The sequence below is a fragment of the Microcaecilia unicolor genome, chromosome 1 (genome assembly GCF_901765095.1).
Source record: "Microcaecilia unicolor chromosome 1, aMicUni1.1, whole genome shotgun sequence".
NCBI lineage: Eukaryota > Metazoa > Chordata > Amphibia > Gymnophiona > Siphonopidae > Microcaecilia > Microcaecilia unicolor.
The window spans coordinates 376,140,346-376,164,374 of NC_044031.1; the positions used below are offsets into that span (position 1 = coordinate 376,140,346).

General features: G+C 42.2%; 1 protein-coding gene across 1 annotated transcript in view; it reads left to right on the forward strand.

Moving 5' to 3' along the window:
• LOC115474493 (ubiquitin thioesterase otulin-like) overlaps positions 1-23,449 on the forward strand; it is a 102,846-nt gene extending 79,397 nt beyond the window's left edge. The window contains exons 9-10 of the mRNA XM_030209985.1: positions 15,762-16,028; positions 22,234-23,449. Of these exons, the coding sequence (XP_030065845.1) occupies positions 15,762-16,028; positions 22,234-22,425 (459 nt within the window). The 3' untranslated portion in view covers positions 22,426-23,449. The remainder of the gene's footprint in view (positions 1-15,761; positions 16,029-22,233) is intronic.
• Positions 23,450-24,029: the final 580 nt, after the last annotated feature.

Here is a 24,029-nt window from a genome sequence, read left to right on the forward strand (position 1 = left end):
AAGTTACTTAAAAATACTTTTAAAACAAATAGGAGGAAATATTTTTTCACTCAATGAATAGTTGAGCTCTGGAACTTATTGCCAGAGGATGTGATAACAGCAGTTAGCGTGTCAGGGTTTAAAAAAGGTTTGGACAGGTTCCTGGAGTAAAGGTCCATAGTATGCTATTGAGACAGACATGGGGAAAGCCACTTCTTGCCCTGGGATTGTATGTTGCTACTATTTGGGTTTCTGCCAGGTATTGGCCACTGTTGGAAACAGGCTACTGAGCTAGGTGGTTCCATTGGTCTGACCCCTATAGCTGTTCTTATGTTCTTATGTAAATGATCAGAAATGGTTTATAAAGTGCTTTATTTTTCCTCTGCAACACTTTTAAGTTTTCAAATATCAATTACAGTATATTAACTGTAAACATTACAGGTCCAACAAGTCAGCTACTGTACATAGGAACTGTTAGTATACCTTAACAAAGACATTTTTACTAGATGTATCCCACTACTACTTCCACATGAATGAATTTTTAATATATTTGTAATAAAAGTGTAGCCAGAAAGTTGATTTCATCAAATTTAGTAAGGGAAGGGGGGGAACCTCCACAATTATAATCATACTTTTTGGATAGTCAACTTTGGAATGCTCTACCAAGACCCATCTGAGCAATGAACAACTATTTACCATTCAGGAAAAGTCCCATTTTTTCAAGCAAGCTTACCCTAATGAACCAACTTAATTCTACCAGCCCACCTAAACAACTCCAGCTCTGACGATGACACCAATTATACCTCTGACCTTATTTTCAAATCCCCTTATACTCAATCTCCAATCTTCTCCATCCTTTTTACCATATCCCTCCCAATCTCCTTCCCTTTTACCTATCCTATTCTTGTCTACCTCCCCTATTCCAATTCATATATTCTTGGGCACTGTTGCCATTGAGGCTCATTTTCAAAGCACTTAGCCTCCCAAAGTTCCATAGAAACCTATGGAACTTAGCCTCCCAAAGTGCTTTGAAAATATGCCTCATTGTGTTTCACAGTTTATAATATTCTTCTTACATGTCCTTTGTAATGCTTTTTTTTTTAACTATGTAAGCCGCACTGAACCTGCTGTATGTGGGAAAGCGTGGGGTGCAAATGTAATAGTGTGGTCAGATATTCCTGTCTTCCAGTGGTATAGAGCTATTTCATGTACCCAAAAAAAGGGGGCCTAGTTTTTTTTAATCAAACTTATGTTTTTTGGTCTCTTATTTCATGTCATTTGTTTTCATGCTAACTATCTCCCAGATGTTTTGCAGCCACTGTGTGCTTGGGGGGGTTGGGGGGGGGGGTAGGAGAGATGATCTGTTCTACATTTAGCACTCATGATTTTCATTCCTTCTATTATTTTATTACATTTCTGCAGTATTAACCAGCTAGGGTCTTCCCCAATAACAAACCAATACCATATAAGGAATGTTCATTTCCATAATTTGAGAGCAAAAAGTTTGAACTTGGCTTCAGAAACTTTGATATAGGGGCAATTCCACCATGTGTGTGCAGGAAGAATCCTACTTAATTACTTCTGCTAATATAGCATAGAAGTATGTGGCTCCCATAAGTTGAATTTTTGACACAATATAATCTTTTATAAGGATTTGGATTTGAGTACTGATCAGAGCTGTGCAGACTGAAGATCAAAACAGAGTAGTTGAATAGTTAGAGTATCAGGTTTAGAGCCAAGGGTCCTGGTTCAAAACCCGTTGCAGCTCCTTGTGATTTTGGGCAAGTCACTTAACTCTCCATTGCCTCAGCTACAAACTCAGTGTGAGCCTTCCAGGGACAGAAAAATATCTACTGAACCTTAATGTACACTGCTTCAATAGCTTTTAGGTTTACAGGTGCTATATATCAGAAAATTAAAAAAAAAAACAAATTTGGATCTAAAGTAGATCTCAATACATGGGGCCTAGCTCTTTGTCCCATTGCCTAAGATAGCATGCTAAATGGTGTTTTTTGTTAAACCTGAGGCCCTGTAAATGAACAGTGTGACTGTATTCATAAACAAAAGGCGAGAACATCAAGTCTTTTCATAAACATATCAGAATGTAAGAAGAACCATCTGGAATCAGACACAGGTCTGTTGAGCCAGCATCTTGACTTTAATAGTGACCAGTCTGTCACAAGTACCCAGCAGATATCAAAAAGTTGATTTTTTTCTCATAGCTCGTTTCCAGTGTTGAGCAATTGCTCTCACAAGTGTAACTGGCTAATCATTTTTTATGGCCTTTTCCTCCAGGAACCTATCCAAACCTATTTATTATGTTGGTTCCCTTAACCTCTTCCTCGGAATAGATTCTACAGCTTAATTCTGCGCTGCTCAAAATCTTTCTCTCTTTGGATATGAGTGCTGCATTCAGTTTAGTAGATCACGCTTTGCTCTTGAATCGTCTAGCTGACGTAGGTATCCAAGAGAGTTTTTGACTGGTTTAAATCTTATCTTTCACACCATACTTAGAGCTTCTTGGAACAAATAACACTCTCCACTATTTTCATTAGATTGTGGAGGTACCCCAAGGCTCTCTCTTATCACCCACTCTTTTTATTTATTTATTTTTTTACACTATTTCTTATATTTGTTCAATCATTCGACTTACAGCATTTATTTATACTGATGATATACAAATTGTTGTAGCTATTGATCTGCAAGAGGACTTGGATATACACTCTGTAAATAAATTATCTTCTATAGCAACTTGAATTGCCAAGTTTTGTGTCTTCATCAGGGAAGAGGTTCGATATGTAACTGCATATCGAACCGCTTCCCTGATGAAGGCACGAATCGTGTCCTTGTTGGCAGAGGTTCTCTCTACAAGCAAATTTGCTGCCAGTTAAGTAATACTATACAACTGCATTTAATCACTAATGAGATCACAAGAGTCATGCTGAAGAGACTTTCTGTTTAAAAAAAAAAACCTTTAAAATAACATAAAAATATAAAACATTCAATTCTGAGAAGTTGTTATCCCAAAAGGCTTTATACAAAAAAATAACTGTGGATGAATGACAAATTGCACATCATTGCCTAATGACCAGTTCAACAAGCAGTGCTGATGCATTAGATTCTGATCCCAGTAACAATAATTATGATTATTAAGAAGACATTATTTTAAACTAACCTTTTTGCCCACTTAGCTGTTTTATGTTAGGATAGTACTAGTGTGCTTGGGACATTGTCAGCTTATATAGGTTATATAGTGGTCCCTGCCAGTGTGAACACTAATTGGTCCTTTCTGGTTGATTTTGAAAATCTCTAGCAGGTGGTAGACGGTGTCTCTGCAGCTCCTAGACTCATCTCTTGGGCCTGCCCTGGACCTTTTGGCCAGTTGAGCTTAGGGGGTGTTTGGGCTATGTGCCCACTTTAGGGGCATACCTGGTGGCCTGGGTCCCTGCCTCACCCTGTGGTCCCTTTCCTTCCAGAGTTTGGGCTGTTGTTTGGACTGTAGCCTTCCTCACTAAAAACAAACAAAAAAAACCTCTAGTCCACAACAAGGCCTCGTGTTTGCTGCTGTTATCAGCTGTTAAAAAAAAAAAAAAAAAAGAGCAATTCGGGACGCAGGCTCTGCAGCAGCAGCAGCAGGGCAGCAGGTTGCTAAGAGAAGCCTTGGGGGCAGCGTCTTTGGATTCTCTGTGTGTGTGTAGCCTGCTGAGCCAGTTTGGTGGCAGGCTTGCCTGGGAGGTCCCGCTGTTGGCGGGAAGTCTGGCTGTGTGTCTCCGATGAGTGCATTTTTTTCTGCCATTGGGGAACGAGCGGTATTGGCAGTGGAGGCCACCATAGGAGGCTCTTGTTGTGAGCAAATGCTGGGAGGCAGTGGGGACGTCTATTGCTACCAGGGATTTCTTTTGAGCGGGATTCCTGCTCTGAGGTGTCAAGTGTGCACACCATTTTCTTTTGGCAGCTCCTGATGCGGCTCCCGCTTTTGGGTATAGTATTAGCTTTGCTACTGTCTGCAGTAGATCCGGTGTTGCAGGAGAGGCAGTTGGGTGCCTATTTGGAAGTGGGGTCATTGGGACCCCTCTCTGGTTCTTCCTCGATAGCTTCGGGCCCAGGGTAGTTTTTATGCCCATCTTGGGCGGATGGGTTCTAGACTGCAAGGTTTCCCAGAAGGAATCTGATGGTCCTTCTGAGGTGTTCCTTGTTTTTCAGGATGCACGTCAGCCGATCTGGGGGCTTCTCTGGGGGCTTCTCTGGGGGCTTCTGACCTTTCCTCAAGTTCTTTCTGCTGCTCCATATGCCTATATGTTGCAGGAGTCTGGTAGGGGAACTGACAGTTCCTTTTTAGTTCAGCCTTTGGAGATTTCTGGCTTGTTGTCTGTCTCAGTCTCTATGATGGACCCTTCCCTGAAGAGGGGATGTTTACTCTCTAGCTTAGCAGTAGAGTCCATTGCTCCCTTGCCTTCCTTTATTTGGAGAGAGTCTTTTCAGGGCAGTCCCCTTCTGCACAGAGGCAACAGGAATTGCCTGAGCTGGAAACCATGTTTGCCTAAGTGGGTACGTTGATGGCAGCAGTCTCCAAGAGACCTCACTGTCTGTGGTGAGTTAAGATTTTTTTTTTTTATAGTTTTTGAGTTGGTTAAAGGCTGTTCTGGTGTGGGAAACAGTGAACAGCATCAGCGCAGGGCTCCTTGTGTGTTGGGTCTCTGAAAGGGCCTATTTAGTATTTTTATTTACAAATTTTTCGGTCCCCTCAGTTTTTTCTCTGAGGGCAGTTGCTTAAACACCCAGAAAGTTGCCCTCACTTCCTTTGTGGAACTCTTTATATTGGCAGTATAGGTATTGCCTACGGGCACACCTCCCTGAGTGTGCCTGATCTCATCTGATTTTGGAAGCTTAGTAGGGTTGGGCCTGGCAATACCAGGTGCTGTAGGGTTTTTTTTTTTCTGCACCTTTACAAGGGAGTTTCTAGGTTTAGTGCTGTTGGCTCCAGTTTCTGTGGGGAATGTTACATATTGTTATTTTCTGGGTCTAGTGCTCTGGTCGCCATGGTAACATTGGAACCTCAGGGCTGCCATGGGATCATTATCTCCAGGTGCAGTAGTTTCAGCAAAATAGTCCCCCCCCCCCCCCCCCCCCCCCCCCCCCCCCCGGAAGATAGCTGGCTTTCAACCTGAAGGCCACAGGTTTAAGGCTGGTTTGTGCATCATAGAAGCTGTGGTCCTCGGCTCCTCTTCATATGGGGCATATTTTACTTCACTCTCCCATATTGCTTGCCTTTACAAGCAGTTCATTGCATAGTGGGGACAGCTAATACTATGCTACAGCGCCAAAGGTTAGCTGTGCTGGTTTCCCACAGCAGCTCTGCTTTTCTAGTATTGCACTCTGATACTCGTCAAACTATTGCATACCAGCTTCAGCTTCCACTGTATCAGCAGCACCTCTAGCTAGCTGTATGTTGTAGTCTCTCTAAGGCTTTTTATTGCACTTTTTCTTTCTATTGGACTGCTAGCTATATTGCAGAGCTACTTCAATTTCGCATTGTTCCCTGCACTTCTCCTCTAAGAAGCGTTTCTGCTTTCCTCTTTGGCCCCCCGCCCCCCTCATCTGTGGTTTTATTCATTTCCAGGCTTTGTCTTTCTGCGTGGCTATGGCTCCATGCACCTTTTCCTAGGTTTGAGAGTGTTGTGGCATTCTCTACAAGGACAGCATCAGAGTGCATCCTGCTCTAGACGAATATTGAGGGTCAATCTTCCTGAATATTATCGCTTTTGAAATTCTTGGACTGGGTGGTCACCCTTCAGGAGCCACCTTGTCCAGTCCCAAACAGGTCTGGTATGATTTTTTTTTCTTGACCAAGGACTGGAGGACCTAGCTTCAGACTCGGTGCGCAGTATACTCGGGGCGCCGAGTCCTTGGGCCTGGCAGTACGTTCATGTCTTGGGCTATGTGGTGGCCACTTTAGAGGTAGTGCCGTGGGCTGTGCTCACATGCAACATCTACAGCTCTCGCTTCTTGGCAGGTGGTCTCCTGTGTCCCAGGAGTGTCAGCGGCGTCTTCCATGGCTGTTCTCAGCACAGCTGCACATGAACTGGTGGCTCCGCAATTCCTCCCTGTGGAAGGGATGCCTTGGCGCCTCCGCAGTGGATGGTGGTGGTTACGGATGCAAGTCTCTTGGGCTGGAGAGCCCTTTGCCTCCTTCCGCCTCCGGGGCAGTGGATGGCACGGGAGACGCTGTGGTCGATCTCCCTCCTGGACCTGCTTTTGGTGCTGTTCATCTTCTAGCCTTTTATGACATGTTGCCGGCCATGCGGTGGTTGTGCCGTTGGAGAACATGATGGCGGTGGATTCTTCTTTGACAGCGTGGGACTTAGAGCCGGGCCCTGGCCACCAGGGCGTGTCACCCCCATGGAGTGGGCAGAGGAACTCGTGTTCCGTTTCTCTGAGGCCCACTTCATGGGCTTTTCCTATGGTGAGCTCTCTCTTTCTGCTGTCTTCTGGTCTCAGTGGAATGGTTATTCTGCACCAGTGCTTCTCCAGTTTGGCCTCAAGTAGAGAGCTCCAGAGGTAGAGCTGATGGTGTCCCGCTGGATGCCGAGGGTGATTTGGCAGGGCTGGTTGTTAAGCTGCTTCTTTAGCCAGAGGACATTCTTCAGTAGTGTTTCCGCCATGGCTTCTCTGTGGCTGAGTTCTTTTCAGATCACTCGCCACCAGGGTGGAGTCATTCTGGTAGCTTCGGATTGGCCATAGCACCCTTGGTTGGATTTGGTGCGGCTCCTGGTGGCACCTCCGTTTTGGATTACACTCGACTCCTGGCTCTTCCTTCAGGGTCCATTACAGAGTGGAGGATCCCTCTTGCTTTGGTGTTATGGCCTGGTTTTGTGAGAGGTTGACTGAGGAACAGAGTTCTTCGGACACAGTGATTACTGCTCTATTGCGAGCTTGTATGCGGTCCACTTCGACCGCATATTCTTGGGTGTAGAGGATTTTTTAAGGCATGGTTGTGGCCCACGCTTGGCCTCCATTGCAGGTGTCTGTTCCTCAGCGATTGATTTCTTTCTGCAGGATGGGTTGTAGAAGGGCCTGGACTCTAATTCACTTCGGGTGCAGGTGGCGGTAGCCTGCTTCTGGGAGAGTGTGTCAGGCTCTTCTCTGGCTTTGCACCCGAATGTGATGCATTTCTTGCAGAGTGCTTTGCTCCTCTTCTGCTGCAACCTTGTTTGCCCTGAAACCTCGTTCTTGCTCTCTGAGCCCAACTTCGGGCTTCTTGTCTACCGAGCATTGCTTCGGACTCCTTTTGATCCTTTGTAAAAGGCATTGCTTAGGAGCTTACTTGAGAATTTTACTGAGTCTGGAGTGACCTTGCATACGATTCCTCCTTTTCTTGCTGGCTGTGGTTTGACTTTTCTTCTTTATCAGCCTCTCTTTCTTCTCTCCTTTCGGGAGGGGGATTTTCACATGGAGTACGCAGTGCCTCGTCTTCTGGATGCTTGGAGGGTTCTCCACCATTCACAGATGTCTCATGTTTTTCAGCATTTGGATCTTCGCTTTGTCCTTCCTGCTGGTCCTTGCCATGGGACGGCGGCCTCTGATCCGACTTTTTCTCATTGGATTGCAGGTACTTTGTTTTGTGGATTTTTTTGGAAAGTTGTGTCCCACTTGTGGCATTGCAGGCTCGTTCCACAAGGTTGCTGTCTATCTCTTGGGCGGAACGGATGTGCTTTTACTATTTGGATGCTGCCTTTGCAGTGGCGATTCTGGCTCGGGGAGCAGCGACTTTCCATCCTAATTAGGGATTTCTTTGGTACATCCCACCAGTTCCTGGATTCATCTGTTGTATACACTAAAGAAAGTAAAATTATGCCTTACCTGCTGATAATTTTCTTTCCTTTAGTAGCAGCAGATGAATCCAGGATCCCACCCTCTTGTCAGCCACGATTGTTTTGCGTATCTGTGCTTGTCCTGGTCTTTAAAAAAGAAAAGAAAGAGAGAACAGAAACCACTGAAGAGGAGTCCATTGCAATCGTGGTTTCTCTAATTCGGACTGATGAGTTTGTGTTGTGTTTGGTTGATGAGGAAGGCTTCCTGGTTTCTTGTCTGAGTCTGCTTGGTGATGAGACATATACTGAAGTGATGTAGGAGCTGACCGTCTGGTATCACTGCCTTCAGCTTTGTAATCTCTATCTCCACCAGCTGGTAGATGGACACAACCCACCAGTTCTGGATTCATCTGCTATTACTGGAAAGAAAATTATCAGCAGGTAAGGCATAATTTTTCCATAAAAACAGCAATAAACCAATGGAAAAATAAAGCTTGTCCAAAGTAATGTCTTCAAATACTTCTTAAGTTGAAGAACATTAGCGCAAAGCCTCGGAGTACCAGGAAGCTTGTTTTACTTTATTGATCCTGCAGTAGAAAAAGCACGAGTCTCAGCATAATGGTAATCTGATGGTGATGGTACAACCATTGCTTTACATTCTCAGATTTCAATGTTCGACATGGCTGATGAATCTCCAAAGTCCTCAAGGTGTATGTTGAAACATTAGCATTTATTTTCTGATGAATCAATAACAAAAGATTTTCCTTGTTCTTTAAATTTTTTTGTTTTTCTAATAATAGCTGCAACCATTTTGCTTGTCACCAATATCAAACATTGGCCACTATCCAAGCCTTTGATATTGTGGGCAGTTTTTGAATGAGGTTAGCAATTTATTGAACTCTCACAGGAGACTGGAATACTATGCAGTCCTGGTGATTTGTTACATCTTCTAGACTCAGTGATGTGCTTATCCATTCTCCTATCTCTCCCCCCTCCCCCCCACTCCAATTCAGACCATTCCAAGTGGAGGAGTAGAGAAGTTACACAACAGGCCATATCCTCCTCTGCCATCTGTTGCTGATGGCAGAATTTGAACTCATCGGTTCTGCAATGTTAAACGGATTCTCACAGGAGCATGGTCACTCCAGGTGCATCAATGTGTGCGCTACCCATCTACCAGAATCATACTTTTTCTTAAGTACAAATTTTAAGAATCAATAAAATGTATAATTCTGTTTTTTTTTCCTTTTTTAGCCTCCTTAGTATATCAAATCATTTTAAACTCTGTGCTTCTGTATCCTTCAAACACTCAGTCATTCCCCCCTCCCCCAAATTAATTGTTTAAATTAAAATCGTCCTCCACTATTGGGGAACTACCATTTTTCAATTGAATTTTTACAAACGTCCTCTTGATTAAGGTTAAGTACATATAAACAGCATATAGTCCTCTCCACTCCATCCAATTTCAAATATAATAGAAGGTTTTTCCCATTAGGCCCTCCACCTGGTTATTTTACTCCCACCCACCCACCCTCCTTTTTTAGGCTCTGGGCAATTTGCTGCCAAGGAAACATAAGGAAAATCCCTGTGACGCACAAAATATTCTTTGGGCATTTTAATATGAGTTTCCTGTATTAACAGAATATCAGTTTTCTATCTCAACACCTCCCTAAATATCAATTGTCATTTAAAGTGAGCATTTAGCATCTTTCACTTTGATAGAATTCTATATGTGTACTCCTACCCATTGCAGTTCCCCACAGTGTCTCTTAATTTTCTCCCCTCTGTTCCCTCCCCATCACTCCACTTGTACTTTCATCTAAACTGACTCATCTACCATTTCCCTTTTATACCCCTCAAATCTTTTTTTAGTATTATTGTCCCCTTTGTTTACTAATCCCTCATTCTTAGGAGACATAATCTGAGACTGCTCAACTTTCTTAGGTTGCCTCTTATTTCACCTGTAGACATGTTTAAGAAATATCTAATTGAAGTTCTGGGGATGTCAGGTGATTCACCACCTCCTATTACGCGAGCCCAGTATTTACTGGTCTCGGGGAAATTCTCTGGTGAGACTTCTCAAAGTGAAGTTGGAGATGACATGAACCTCACATCCTTTTTTGAATCACTATTGGAAGTAATTACACAGAGCACTACTATGGTACTGTCTTTTGCTTTGGTAATGGATTGCAATGCTGTTTTGAAACTTTCTTTTAGACATTTGGATGCTCAGTTCCTGGGTTCTAAAGTTAGAATATTTCCCCATCTTTCAAAAGAAACACAGAAAAGGCGTAAGGCCTTTTTGGCCTTGGGTGTCAATTTTGTGCTTAAATTTCCTTGCTTATGTTTTCTGTTGTTTCAGGGTGAACAGTTTCATTTTTTGAACCCAAGCAACTAGAGGAATTTCTTGCAGCTAAAGAAGGAATAAATGTCATTGTATAGTCTCATTTGCACACTGTAGAGATAGACTGGGGAGAGCTTTATGGGTATGCGATAATCTAGTGGTATATTTTTCTTTTCTTTTCTTTTTTTCTCTTTTTTTCAAATTCTTGGATCCTACAAAGTTTATTGTGGACGAAAGTGTATCTCTTTTTCTTTCATTTTAGTATATTATTTTTGATTAGCTTTCGAAGGTTGCCCTTCTTCGTCCGATCTGACGAAGAAGAGCAACCTTCGAAAGCTAATCAAGAAATGTATTAAGTTATGTTCAATAAAAAAGGTATCATCTTATTTTCTTTTCCATGTTTTATTTCTATTGATTACCTTTAAAAGTGGACTAACACGGCTACCATACCTCTCTAGTATATTATTGTAACTGAATTAGTTTTCAATTTCTGTTTTATCACATTTATTGGGATATATTGTTAAAAACTAATGAATATTAAAAAAAAAAAAAAAGTAAGAGCCATAATCTCTTTAGCCTTTTCTCATATGAGAGGAGTTCCATCCCCCTTTTCATTTTGGGTCACTCTTCTTTGAACCTTTTCTAATTCTGCTGTATCTTTTTTGATATACGGCGACCAGAATTGAATGCAATACTTAAGGTGAGGTTGCAGCATGGAGTGACAGAGGCATTATAGTTTTCTTGGTCTTATTTACTATTTGTTTCCTAATAATTTCTAGCATCCTATTGGCTTTTTTGGCCACACCCTGGGCAGATTTCAGAGTATTGTCTTCAACAACCCCTAGATCTTTTTCTGGGATGTTGACCCCCCCAAGTTGGACCCTAGCATCAGGTAACTGTGATCTGGATTATTCTTCCCAATGTGCATCACTTTGCATTTGTCCACATTAAATGTCATCTGCCGTTTGGATGCCCATTCTTCCAATTTCCTGTGGTCTTCCTGCAATTTTTCACAGTCTGCATGTGTTTTAACAACCTTGCGTAGTTTTGTTTCATCTGCAAATTTAATCACCTCACTCGTCATTCTGATTTCCGATCATTTGTAAATATGTTAAATAACACCGTTCCAGTACAGATCCCTGCAGCATACCACTATTCACCCTCCTCCATTGAGAGAAATAGCCATTTAATCCTACCCTCTGCTTTTTTCCAATAACCAATTTCTAATACACAACAGAACATTGCCTTCTATCCCATGACACTTTAATTTTCCCAGGAGTTCCTCATGAGGAACTTTGTCAAACGTTTTCTGAAAATCTAGATACACTACATCAACTGGCTCACCTTTATCCACATGTTTATTCACGTCTTCAAAGAAATGAAGCAAATCGATGAGAAAAGACTTTCCTTGGCTGATACCATGCTGACTCTGTCCCATTAAACCATGTTTATTTATATGTTCCGTAATTTTATTCTTTATAATAGTTTACATTATTTTACGTGGCACTGAAGTTAGGCTTACTGGTCTGTAATTTCCTGGATCAACCCTAGAATCCTTTTATAGTTAATTCTCTTTATTAATTTTTTTCATTTTACATTCATATAAACAATAAATGTCGGAAAACCTACATACTTAGTTCCACAACCATTAATACTCACAGAAGGTAATTCTAGTCTTACTTTTATCCACAATTTACAGATCCAAGAACAAGGAAACAATCAAATATAAGGAAAAAGGAAAAGAAAAATAAATTTTCCTTTAATAAAAAAGGACTAAATCGGAGCGGAAGGTCCGCCAACCTTGCATTCAGGCTGTAGCATTATCCACTGAGACAACCCCAGGGAGCTCTTTCATTCGTTCTCTGCTTTCCACAAAATTTTTTAGTTTCTTGGGGTCAAAAAAAAAGGTATGTCTTGGATTCAAGTAATATAGTACATTTACATGGGAACTTGATAAAGAAGGTGACTCCTAGAGCCAGAACTCTTGACTTATACGTCATTAGTTCCTTTCTTCTAACCAAGGTTTCCTTAGCCAAATCTGGAAATATATTTATTTTCTCCCCCATGAAAACATCATTCACTTGCTTAAAAAATAAACGTAATATATTAATTTTGTCCAATTCAAGAGCAAAGGTCACCAACAGAGTGGCCAGTTCCTTTTCCACTGATGTTTCTAACATTTCTGTTAAATTCAAGTTTTCTTTTGGCAACTCTTCTTTAGTTTTAAACGTTCCCTTTAAGTAATAAAGTTTTGTCATGGGAGGGTGATTCTCACTCGATAGTCCCAGTATCTCGGACATATATTTTTTTAATTTCTCCAAAGGAGATATAAAAGAAGATCTTGGAAAATTTAAAAGTCTTAAATTATTCCTCTTGAGCGGATTTTCTAAGTTCTCCATCTTTCGAGCATGTGCATTTTTTTCTTTTATTACTGAGGTTACCACTTCTTTTACCGACTTTATTTCAGTTCCCATTGTTCCAATTTCATTTTGCTGTGCTTTTATCTTATTGGATGCTAATAGAAAATTATTTTTTAATTCAACTGTATCTCTCCGAAAAGACTCTGAAATTTGAGCAGAGAAGAATTAACCCCCTGTATGGCGTCCCAAAGTATGTCCAACGTGACTTTCGCTGGTCTTACCGAGCCGACGTGTTCTCCAGAAGTGGTTCACCGGGGCAGTGGGGAGTTCGGCAATACCACCATTCCCCCCTCTGATGTTACTCCCGGAGAGGATGTAGCGATAGGGCCTCCTCTGACCGTCTGGAGATCATAACCAACTTAGGGCGTCCCCAGTAACGAATCACTTTCCTTTTCGCTAACACTTCCAGGTCGCGGAGGGAGAATTTAACGTCACTCCCTCGATGCTACAGTTCGCTGCTGATATTGTGTTTCCTTCCATAGCAATCACTGGCTTTGCCGACGCCCGGACTCCAAAAGCTTCTAGGTGAACGGTAGGGTTCCCAACCGGGCCCGAGGAGGCAGTGCCTCCGGTTTTCCCTTTCCTCTTCCTCATACTAGATGGGGAGTGCACCGATAGCCAAGCAAATCTGTTGAGGCTCAGGAGCTCCTATAGCGTACATCCGCTCCAAACGCCATCTTGGATCTCCATAGAATCCTTTAAAAAAATTGTCACATTGGCCACCCTCCAATGTTCAGGTACTACGGATGACTTTAACAACAGGTTGCAGATTACTAACAGCAGGTCAGTTATTTCATGTTTGAGTTCTTTCAGTACCCTTGGATGCATGGTTCACTGGGCTTCCAAGATGGTATTTTTAAACAACATCCATGCCTGATTTAATGTCCTAACCTTTGCAGCCAACTATTTTATCTTCTTTTTTTAACCATATTCCTCATTTTATCATAGTCGCCCTTTCAAAACTTAAATGCTGCTACAGTAGATTTCCTTTGTGGCTTCATTCCAGATAGTAGCTCAAACCTGATCATATTATGATCACTGTTTCCCAGTGGACCCAACACTGTTACCTTTTGTACTATGCTCTGCACCAAGGACTAGATCTAAAATGGCTCCCCCTCTTGTCAGTTCCTGGACTAGTCAAGAAGTAGTCATTTATTACATCTAGGAATTTTATCTGTCTGTTGCTCCCTGATGTAACATTTATACAGTCAATATTGGGGTAATTGAAATCACCTATTACTATACTATTGCCCAATCTTTCCTAATTTCTGTAAACATTTCTTAATCTTGGCAGAAAGTATTACAGCCCTATAAGAATACTCCTTCCCTTCACACCTGGAATTTCTATCCATAATGATTTCACACTGCTATCTGCTTTATGTAGAATGTTTATTTTGTTTGACTCAATTCCCTCTTCAACATATAACACAACCCCTCCCCCTCCAATTTGATCCCCTCTATTATTGCAATATAATTTGTACCCTGTTAACTCAGTGTCCCATTGATTGATTGTTCTCCTTCCACCAAGTCTCTGAAATACCTATTTTATATACCACCTCATATAGTGTTATATACTCTCTCACCCATCTTATTTTTTAGGCTTCTAGCATTTGTATACAGGCACTTCAGATTGTGTGTTTGCCTTGCATCTACAATCTGCTTTGAAGTTGATGGGGATAATTTCCATCTTTTACTCTGTTCTCCCATTAGATACTCCTGACTTTCTTTCACCATTATTGAAACCTCCCTGTTGGGATTCCCTAAAGATCCTGTTTCAATAGTATCCTACAAGGATACTCCACAGCGAACCATGTGCTCCTAAGCGACTGTTGCCCCCCCCTTTTTTTTTTTTTTAGTTTACAGCAGGTTGTGAGATTCCCCGATAAGTCTGTTTAGGTGGATGCAGGGGTGTAGCCAGACACCCAATTTTGGATGGGCCTGGGCCCAAGATGGGTGGGCAGAAGAACCCCACCCCATCCCACAGGTGATTTGGTCTCTCCTTCTCTCGCCTGCATGCCATATGGTCTCTCAAATATCCCCCCTCTCTTGCACACCTTTTAAATAGCAGATTTTCACCGGCAGTAAGCAGCAACTAATACACAGTACTCATGTTGGCCCCACATCCTTCCCACTGATGCAGCTTCCTCTTTCTGCATAGGCAGGAATACGTCAGAGGGGAAGGCTTTGGGGTCGGTGTGAGCAGTATATATCAGCCTTCTTCCTGCAGGTGAAGATCTGCTATTTGTAAGGTATGCAGGAGGGAGAGTGTTGTTGGGAGTTTTCAGCTTGGGAATCTCTGCCAGCCACGTCATAGGTGCTACGCCACTGGTGGATGGCATCCTGTGACCCCCCCTCCCCCCCCCCCCCCCCCCCCCCACCCAAGAGGGTGGGTGTTTTGATCACGGTTTAGAAACTTTAACAACTTCATTACAATTATTAGATAGAGAATTTTACACCTGCAGCTCGATGGCAGCAGCAGCCAGCTGACAGCAGTGTATAGGTATGGCAGCCCATTTACTAAGCTGCTAGCGTGTGGGTTTCCTCACATGCTGCCATCTTTAACACAGTTGTAAAATGGCTGAGTTTCATTTCCTCAATGGCCATGTGCTAATTTTCCAGTTAGCATGTGAGCCCTTACCAACACCTATTTAGTAGGCAGAGAGGACTCACGTCTAACCGTGCGCTAATCAGTAGGTGCATGGCAATGTAGCTGCGCTAACCAGTTAACGCTGGGCATGCCTACTCCCTGCCCCCGCCCCCAAACACACCCCCAGAGCTAGAAAATAAAAAATATTTTTTAGCACAATGGAAGCATGCGCAGATGCCAGAACTACCGCAGGACACCTGAGCGTGCTCATTTTGGCACACAAGAAGCACACATTAATGCTTACCACCGCTTAGTAAAGGGATCCCATAGTGAGGAGAGTAGTACATAATCAGGAGGCCAAGGTAAATGCACTAAGAAAGGGAAGAAAATAGAAATAAGGAGTGACTTGGTTCCAGCTTTTCTCCTACTCTTAAAAAAAAAATAAATCATGTTTCTAGAAATTTCAAAAATACTTTTCCAGACTTGCTTTCTACTGTTTATAGTTGCTTGCCAGGGGAGATATTTTCAAGGTAAATACAGAGCTCTTTTTTTTTTTTTTAATTATTCAGGCACTGTCTAAGGGAAGCCCTTCTTACTGATCCACTTCTTTCCTCTTGCAGTGGGCAGCCTTGAGTGAAATCAAATCTTTGAAAGACAAGCAGGCAGCTTGTGATGAAACTTTTAGAAATGAAGATGAATATAGTCTATATGAAGCATTGAAATTTCTTATGTTGAGCAAAGCTGTGGAACTGTTCAATGACTATGAAGAGGGGAAAGAAGTGCCTGTGTTCTCCTGGCTTCTTTTTGCCCGAAACACATCCAGTACGCCTTACGAATTTATGAAGAATCATTTAAACCACGTGGGTCATACTGGTGGCCTAGAGCAGGTAAGCTGCAGCAAATATACATTTACTTAATTTTGTCCACGCCTTTCTGTCCATCCCATTCTCATTTCCATCAATTCTCTCTCTCTCCTGTTGGACAGCATTGCTCTGAAAGGTCCCATATATGGATTTTTCCTCTCTTCTACCTTAACAAGTGTCTGTCTTCAAAGGGTCACTGTTAGCGTGTAAGAATTGTTGTTGGCTGAGCCTTCCCTCTTCTGTGCTCCTTCCAGGCTCTAAGTAGGAAGTGGCGTCAGAGTTGAGGGAGGAGAAGCACAGAGGGAAGACTTCTGGCTCAGCCAGCAGTAGCTAATCACTGCCGGCAACCCTTTGAAGAAAGATGCTTGTTCAGGGAGAGAAAGGAAGATGTAAAACAGCGGCGGGAGCCTAACTTGATCCTCAGTGCTGGCACTGTCAAGGGTGCACCACTGCTGGGTGGGTCTGAGCCCAAATTGGGTGGACCCAGACCCATGGCTTCACCCCTGAGGAATACATGGATTATTTAAAAAAAAAAAAAAAAATTCCTTTAGATTTTGCACCAGCTCAGTGGCATGCATAGATTTTTAAATGTGCTCATTTCACACAGGGCTTTACACAAAGGATTAAGAGAGTAATTCCCCTTTATTCCATGTTTGTTTGTTTCTTGAAAAAAAGGAAAAAGGGCTGCGTTTCTCCTTAATTGGTGGTGCTTAGATATATAGGGGCCCTTTTACTAAGCTGCGTAAGCATCTACTTGCGCCAAACATGTGCCAAAATGGAGTTACTGCCCAGCTACCGCGTGGCTCTTGTGGTAATTTCATTTTTGTCTCGGGTTCAAGACACTCATCTGAAAAATAATTTTTATTTTCGGATGCGCATATCAGACGCATGCCAAGTGGCATTTCACGTGTGTAGGTCAATGGCTGGCGGTAAGGTCTCAGACCCCAAATGGACGCATGTCCATTTTTGTCAAAAAATTTAAAAAGGCATTTTTTGCAAGCATGCTGGAAAATGGATCTATGCTCGCCCAAAACACGCGCCCTATACTACCACAGGCCATTTTTCAGCGCACCTTAGTAAAAGGACCCCATAGGTTGTAGAATTGGATTGGCTATACATGGAAAATGCAGAGTTGGTGCAACTTTTTTACACATGTAAATTTGTAAAATGACTTGTTATACTACTACTGATCATTTCTATAGCACTAGTAGTCATATGCAGCGCAGTACACATTATATGCAGGTACTTTCTCTGTCCCTAGTGGGCTTACAATCAAATTTTTTTTAAACATGCTGGCAAATATACACATACCCCCTGCACTTCCTTAGGTGTATTAGGCTCTTTGTCTGGCAGAGCTTTTTGTAAAATACTGTCAGATTTGAGCATGTTCTGATCTCAATGATTCAATTCCAATCTCAACATCCTGTGTAAAATAGGCCTTATAGACTCCAACAGTTCTTTATCTTCACAGAAGGTATGAGCAGAAAAGTGACCTATTGATAGTGTGTGATAAATTTCAGAGGAACCTAGAAAGATCTAAAAAGTGTGGTGCACATCCAAGATGGCCGCTGAATGAGACAGACGTGTTTTCAGGCTCCGCATGGATTTCTTATTCAGTGATGCCAAAACGCAGAGGCCGGGCCGCTGCCGCTACTCCCTAGCAGCAGAACTTACCAGTTCGTCCCAAGACCATTCTTTCATATCTTCAGCGGGCTCCAGATTTAGGACTGTCAGGAGCTAGCCCGCTTGTTCCACCTGGGGTAGTTGGAGACATGGAGCAGAACTTAGGGCTGGAAATCACCTTGAGCCCTGACACAAGAGTTCCTCCCCCACAGCCACGAGGAAGCAGTTCCCGTATTGCGGCATCCTCAATCCTGGTAGATACAGGAAATGCAGGACGGGAGGTACAACAAGATCCTTTAGGGGAGATCGGGAGCTTTCAAACTCCTTGAGATACTGCAGAGATGGCATTATCGACTGAATGTCAGGCCCCCAACATTTCCTCTCAACAATCTGAGGTACAGATCAATCAATTTGCTGGGTTTTTTTTTTTAATAAGCCTAAAGAAGTGACTTTAGATAATCTCTGGACATTAATAGCGGACTTTGCTAAAGTTATATGCCCCCAGGTTAAAAAAATGTCGGAAGAATTAGAATGCTTAAAAGGGACTTTGAAAGAATCTGAAGGTGAAATAAAAGCTTTAAATCAAAAGGTCCTTAATCAAGAAAAGGATAAATAAATAAATTCAACAAGATAATTAAGGATTTGACGAATCTCAGAAAGAAAACTGAAATATTTGAGAATTTCTCCAAAAGTAACAATTTGCATTTTATTAATTTTCCTTTTCAGAAAACAAGTTTCTCCTCATGAGATGTTAAAAATGTATCTTAAAGATGTTCTGGAGTTGGGGGAAGAGCATATTCCACCATTTTCCCATGTGTATTACCTTTTGATTAAGGGTGAAGAGAATCGACAATCTCAGGAAAATCAGTCTTTAGATGTTTCAGCTTTGCTAGAAACATCAGATATAGAACAATTACCAACAACAACTCTGGTGGCTACTGTGGCCTTGACCCCAGACAAAATTTGGATTTTGAGACTGTTCTTTTCGAAATAAAGAAAAGACTTTTAAAGGATGTAAAGTCCGAATTTATCCTAGGCTTTCACATCAGCTGCAGCAACCCGCCGGCCCGAAGACTGGCTGAAGAGGACTTCGGCTGGCGGGGGTTAGGGCCCCCTCCAGCACAGGTACCCGGCAGCAGCGGAAAGGGGGCATTGAAAGGGTCGGTGGGGGGCCAGGGCCAAATCTGTGGGGGTCCAGGCCCCCATGGCCCCAAGTAGCTACGCCCCTGGTGCTAGTACAGAGCAAGCAAGCCAGAGGGAAGCAACATCTCAAGAGAATTGTAGTCAAAACAGTGTGATGGCCTGCAAATATAACAGAGAGGCGGAGCACCAGGTCATTATTTACTGTTTTATGAATAGAAGGAATCTTTATTGGAAGACCCAACATTGGCCATGTTTTGGCATATTGCGTGTGACAGCCAGCTGCCCTTTATGATTATATACCTACTTTGTGAATTTAATATAGGAAGTCTTATACTGTCCTGCAGTGGCAAAAGGAAACAAGTGCTTCAGTAAAAAAGCAGGGCAGTATATCTAGGAGATAAACTTCTGACCCGCGACGCAGGCGATAGCTGAAACATGGCCTGTGTTAGGTCCTCCAAAAAAGGTTACTTCTCATCCTGGTGTTCCACCTCTGTGTTCCATCCGTGGGCCACTGTACTGTTTGTTTTGACTCCTGGGTGCCAGTACAGCCATATATGTGTATTTTAAACATTGAAATAATATAGTGCCTTATATATCCTGTGAGCAGTAGAATTTATTCTTCTTGCATTCATAGGGGCCCTTTTACTAAGCCGCGTAAGCATCTACGCGCACCCAACTGTCGCCAAAATGCAGTTACCACCCGATTAGTGCGTGGCTCTTGCGGTAATTTCATTTTTGGCACGCGCCCGATGCGCGCGTCTGAAAAATATATTTTTATTTTCGGATGTTTGTAACGGACACGCACCAAGTGACATTTGACGCGCGTAGGTCATTACCGCCTGGATTCTTTACTGCTAGGTCAATGGCTGGGGGTAAGGTCTCAGAGCCAAAATAGACACGCGGCAATTTTGATTTTGCTGCACATCCATTTTCGTTAAAAAAAAAAAAAAAAAAAAAGGTCTTTTTCACAGGCGCACTGAAAAATGGATTGGTGTTCACCCAAAACCCGCGCCTACACTACCACAAGCCATTTTTCAGCGCTCCTTAGTAAAAGGACCCCATTAGGTTGTTCACATTTGTTTGTCCCACTGTGTATCGCTTTGAAAGAATATTAAATTAGATGTGCTTAAAATGAGTACTTAGTGCTCTGTTGCAGTTCTCAACCCAGTCCTTGGGCACACCTAGCCAGTTGGGTTTTCAGGATATCCACAGTGGATATGCATGAGAGATCTGCATGTCAAGATGGCAGTAACTGCAAATCTATCTCATCTCTTTGTGGATATCCTGAAACCTGATTGGCTGGGTGTGCCCTGAGGACTGGATTGAGAAATGCTGCTCTATTGGGTTCTTAGCAGATACCATACATACTGTGAATGACTTGAAGAGCGCTTTTCCAAATCTCACTGTCCATTTTTTGTCAGTTTTGAGCCATGTGATTAATTTTGTTCATCAAGGCGAGATTCATTTACTGTAGCTTATTCCTGTGCCAAAACTCAGTCCATGAATTTTAGCATAGGAGTAAGCTACAGTAAATCTTTTTTTTTTTTTTTTTACTTTATTTTTATTAAGCTTTTTAACAAACATAATTTAAGATTTATGAATGATAATACACAATTTGGAAATGAAAAATTATATAAACAAGCAAATTACTATTTAAGTTTCATAAAATTATCGACTACAAGAATAAGAAATCAATCCAAGATGTAAGATTAATCATATAATCTAAAGGAAATAATCATACATTGTAAATTATATTAATGAAGTGTCACGTCCCAAGTGATTCACTCCAAGGCTGTTAAACAGTGTACATATGGGGTTAAACCACTAAATTAACCTCTTCCCTACTAATTAGAAATTCCTCTAGTTGTTTGTGGTCGAAAAATTGAAACTGTTTAGATTGAAACATAATTCTACATACACAAGGAAATTTCAATAGGAAGGTAGCTCCTATTGCCACAGTTCTTGTGCGCAAAGCTAAAAAGGCTTTACGCCTCTTCTGAGTCTCTCTTGATAAATCTGGATATATTCTTATTTTTGACCCCAAAAAGACTGAAGGAGTGGCCTAGTGGTTAGGGTGGTGGACTTTGGTCCTGGGGAACTGAGTTCGATTCCCACTTCAGGCACAGGCAGCTCCTTGTGACTCTGGGCAAGTCACTTAACCCTCCATTGCCCCATGTAAGCCGCATTGAGCCTGCCATGAGTGGGAAAGCGCGGGGTACAAATGTAACAAAAAAAAAAATGTCTTAAAGAAAGTCTCAGTACTGCATCCCGATCCATTTCTAAAGCAAATGAGACTAATAATGTTGCTCTTTTTGTTACAACTTCTAAAGATGACTCCAAAAAGGTAGTCAGATTCATCACTACACCACCTTGAGGAAGTTTTTCTGACTCCACTCTAGAGTCAGTTGGCAAATAAAACGCCCTAGTTATTGGTGGTAGTGAGTTTTCTGACATGCCCAAAATTTCCACAAGGTATTTTTTCACCATTTGTACAGGAGGCGAACTAGGAAAATTTATTAGTCTCAAGTTAAGTCTCTTAGACTGGTTTTCCAGATATTCCAGCCTTCGGAGAGTAAAATTCTTATCTTTAATCAATGTTTGACCCACAAGTTCCATTTTTTGAGTTCAGTCTTTTGCAATTGGGCTAATGCAGTTTCTGATAAAGTCTTAATAGTTAGAGCATTTTTAGTTACCACAGTGTGTAGGGAGGAATGTGCAGTAAAGGTTAAATCCCATAGTGACTCTAGCATCACTACAGCTGGCTTTTCCATTTTCTCCAAAGTCAATTCAGGAAGGGTGCTTTAACAGCATTTTCCAGGATACTCACTGTCTGTATTGGCAGAACAGGAGCTGCTGTCGCCTCTGGAGCTCCCAAGCTGTCGTCCCTCTGATCTCCCCTTGTCTCCAGTAGGCTCCCTCCCTGCACGCTCTGCTCTCCACTTCGGATCTGAGCTACAGGGCTCGTCTGGAGACGCTCACTTCCTGGTTGTGGAGGAGCTGCACGTCCGACAGGGCTAAGAGAAGCCCCGTCTACACTGTCGGCTAACGCCAAAGCGCCAGCCTCAGCTACTGGAGTAGAAATTTTCCCGGGACCCAGCGCAACTGCAAAATCTTCCATCTTAGCCTGCTGAAGCTGACTTGTCCCGTCAGGGAGAGAGGGAATCTCCCTGACCTTGCCTCTCCTTTTCCCCATTCCGGGGTTCAGGTAAGGAGCAACTTTGTGGTGTTCACAGAGAAGAGTGAGACGCGTCTGGTAGCACTTCTCATACCGTCGCCATCTTGGATCGCCAGTCAGTAAATGAATCTTGCCTTGATGAGCTAAATTAATCACTTAGGTCAAAACTAACAAAAAGAAAGTGGACTGAGTTTTTTTTAAAAGGGCTCAACAATTTTCATGGCCACACAGTTATGTTTAATGCCATATTGCGATGCAACTTAACTATTTTTTTCTTTTCCACTTTAGGTTGAAATGTTTCTCCTTGGATATGCTTTGCAACACACCATCAAAGTTTATCGACTCTACAAATTTGAAACAGATGAGTTTATTACACTTTACCCTAATGACCAGGAAGACTGGCCTGTAGTAACACTGATAACAGAGGATGACAGGCATTACAATGTCCCTGTCAGGGAGTGTGAGGAAACCAGTGTATGAATGGCAGGAGCATTGAGTCTTGATGAACTTACAGGAGGTGAATGTGAATTGATGCACTTTGAATTGGACTGTGATCAAGATATTTCAGAGTTCTCTTTTGATCTGAAGATTTCAGGATTTATTTTGGTAAAACCTACTGGTGCCTGTTCACAAAAACAAGCCTTATTTTTCCCCAAAACTTTGAACAATATTTGTGTTATCTTAAGCAATATCTACTGAGCAATTAAGCCTACTTGAAGAAGATATGCTTCTAAAGATGATTAAGTCCATACTAGTGTGCTACCTTTAGGAAGCATACATTTAAAAATAAGGTTCTCAGTTTACCACCCTAGAAAAAGGGCAGTGTCACTGGAAATGGCTTATTTGTGGTGAACTATGAGTGCCATCAATGTGACCTGTTACATAACATGCTTGTTAAGGATTTACTTTTCTGAATTTGGAGTCAATGTTTATGACAAAAAGACACTTCAAAAGTTACTAAAAATAATTTTTCCCATTCAGCAGCAAAGAGTAGTCCAATATGGTCACTTTGGATGGTTAGGCTGATGGGTTGCTGAAACTTCCATTGCATGTCTGTGTGCACCTAGATATGGATTTTATTACTCATCTTTCCCAATCAGAGCACAAGGTGAATTAACAGTCATATATAATGCTGAGTTAGCAGGGTAACTTGACCCCTATTTAATGCTATGTCCTCATTTGCTGGCTGTAGCCTAATCTGGGTACTCTGTGAACAGGTTTAAAAATACCATGAACTGGTACTGGGCTAGACTAGATGTCCTCTAGGAAAGGATGAAACGTTCTAGATGAGATTTGTGCTGGTTGAGCTAATTTAGTTGCCTTTAGAGTTTCTATTCTATCTTGGAACAAACATGATTGGGGCAGGGTATTCTTTATTGAACAAACAAGATTGGGACAGGGTATTCTTTATTGAACAAATGCACACAATACTATAGCTTTTCCAATCACATTGATCCCTTCTTCAGATGTGACTACATCTGTTACATCTGTAGGAGTTGCCACAGCTGGGCCAGGGCCCACCCATTTATGGCTCAGGCCCACCCAACAGTAGCATGTTTAGTGGTAACTGGTGGGAATCCCAAGCTCCGCCAGCGGAAGATTTCCCCCTGATGGTAACGAAAATGCTACTCTCCACAACACCGGCACCTGTGCATGCACAGTTTTCAGTGCATGCCTGCTGCCAAGGTGGAAAGAAGCGTTTTCCCACCAGCTGAGATAATTTTTTTTGGGAGGGGGGGAACACTTGGTGCCCACCCAAAATCTGTTGTCTGGCTACGCCCCTGTGCCACAGTAGAAGTCTTCAACAGGTAGCAAGTGGTGAGATTTCTAGCACTTCTAGTAATGGAGCTTCTGCTAATCTGTAATGTCTCATTCTCCACATTTCCAATTTGCAGTTGATTATAGAGGAAGAACAGGGAAGTGTATCTAGCAAAATATACATAGGGCAGACTTTCATACCTGGAAACCTGTTACACAGCTTGATGAAATTTGGCTGGTTTAGCCCTATTTCAACAAATATGTAGACTAGAAAATATCCATTCTTTTTTCTGCCTTGGGATATAGTATACAGATGGCTGTACCTC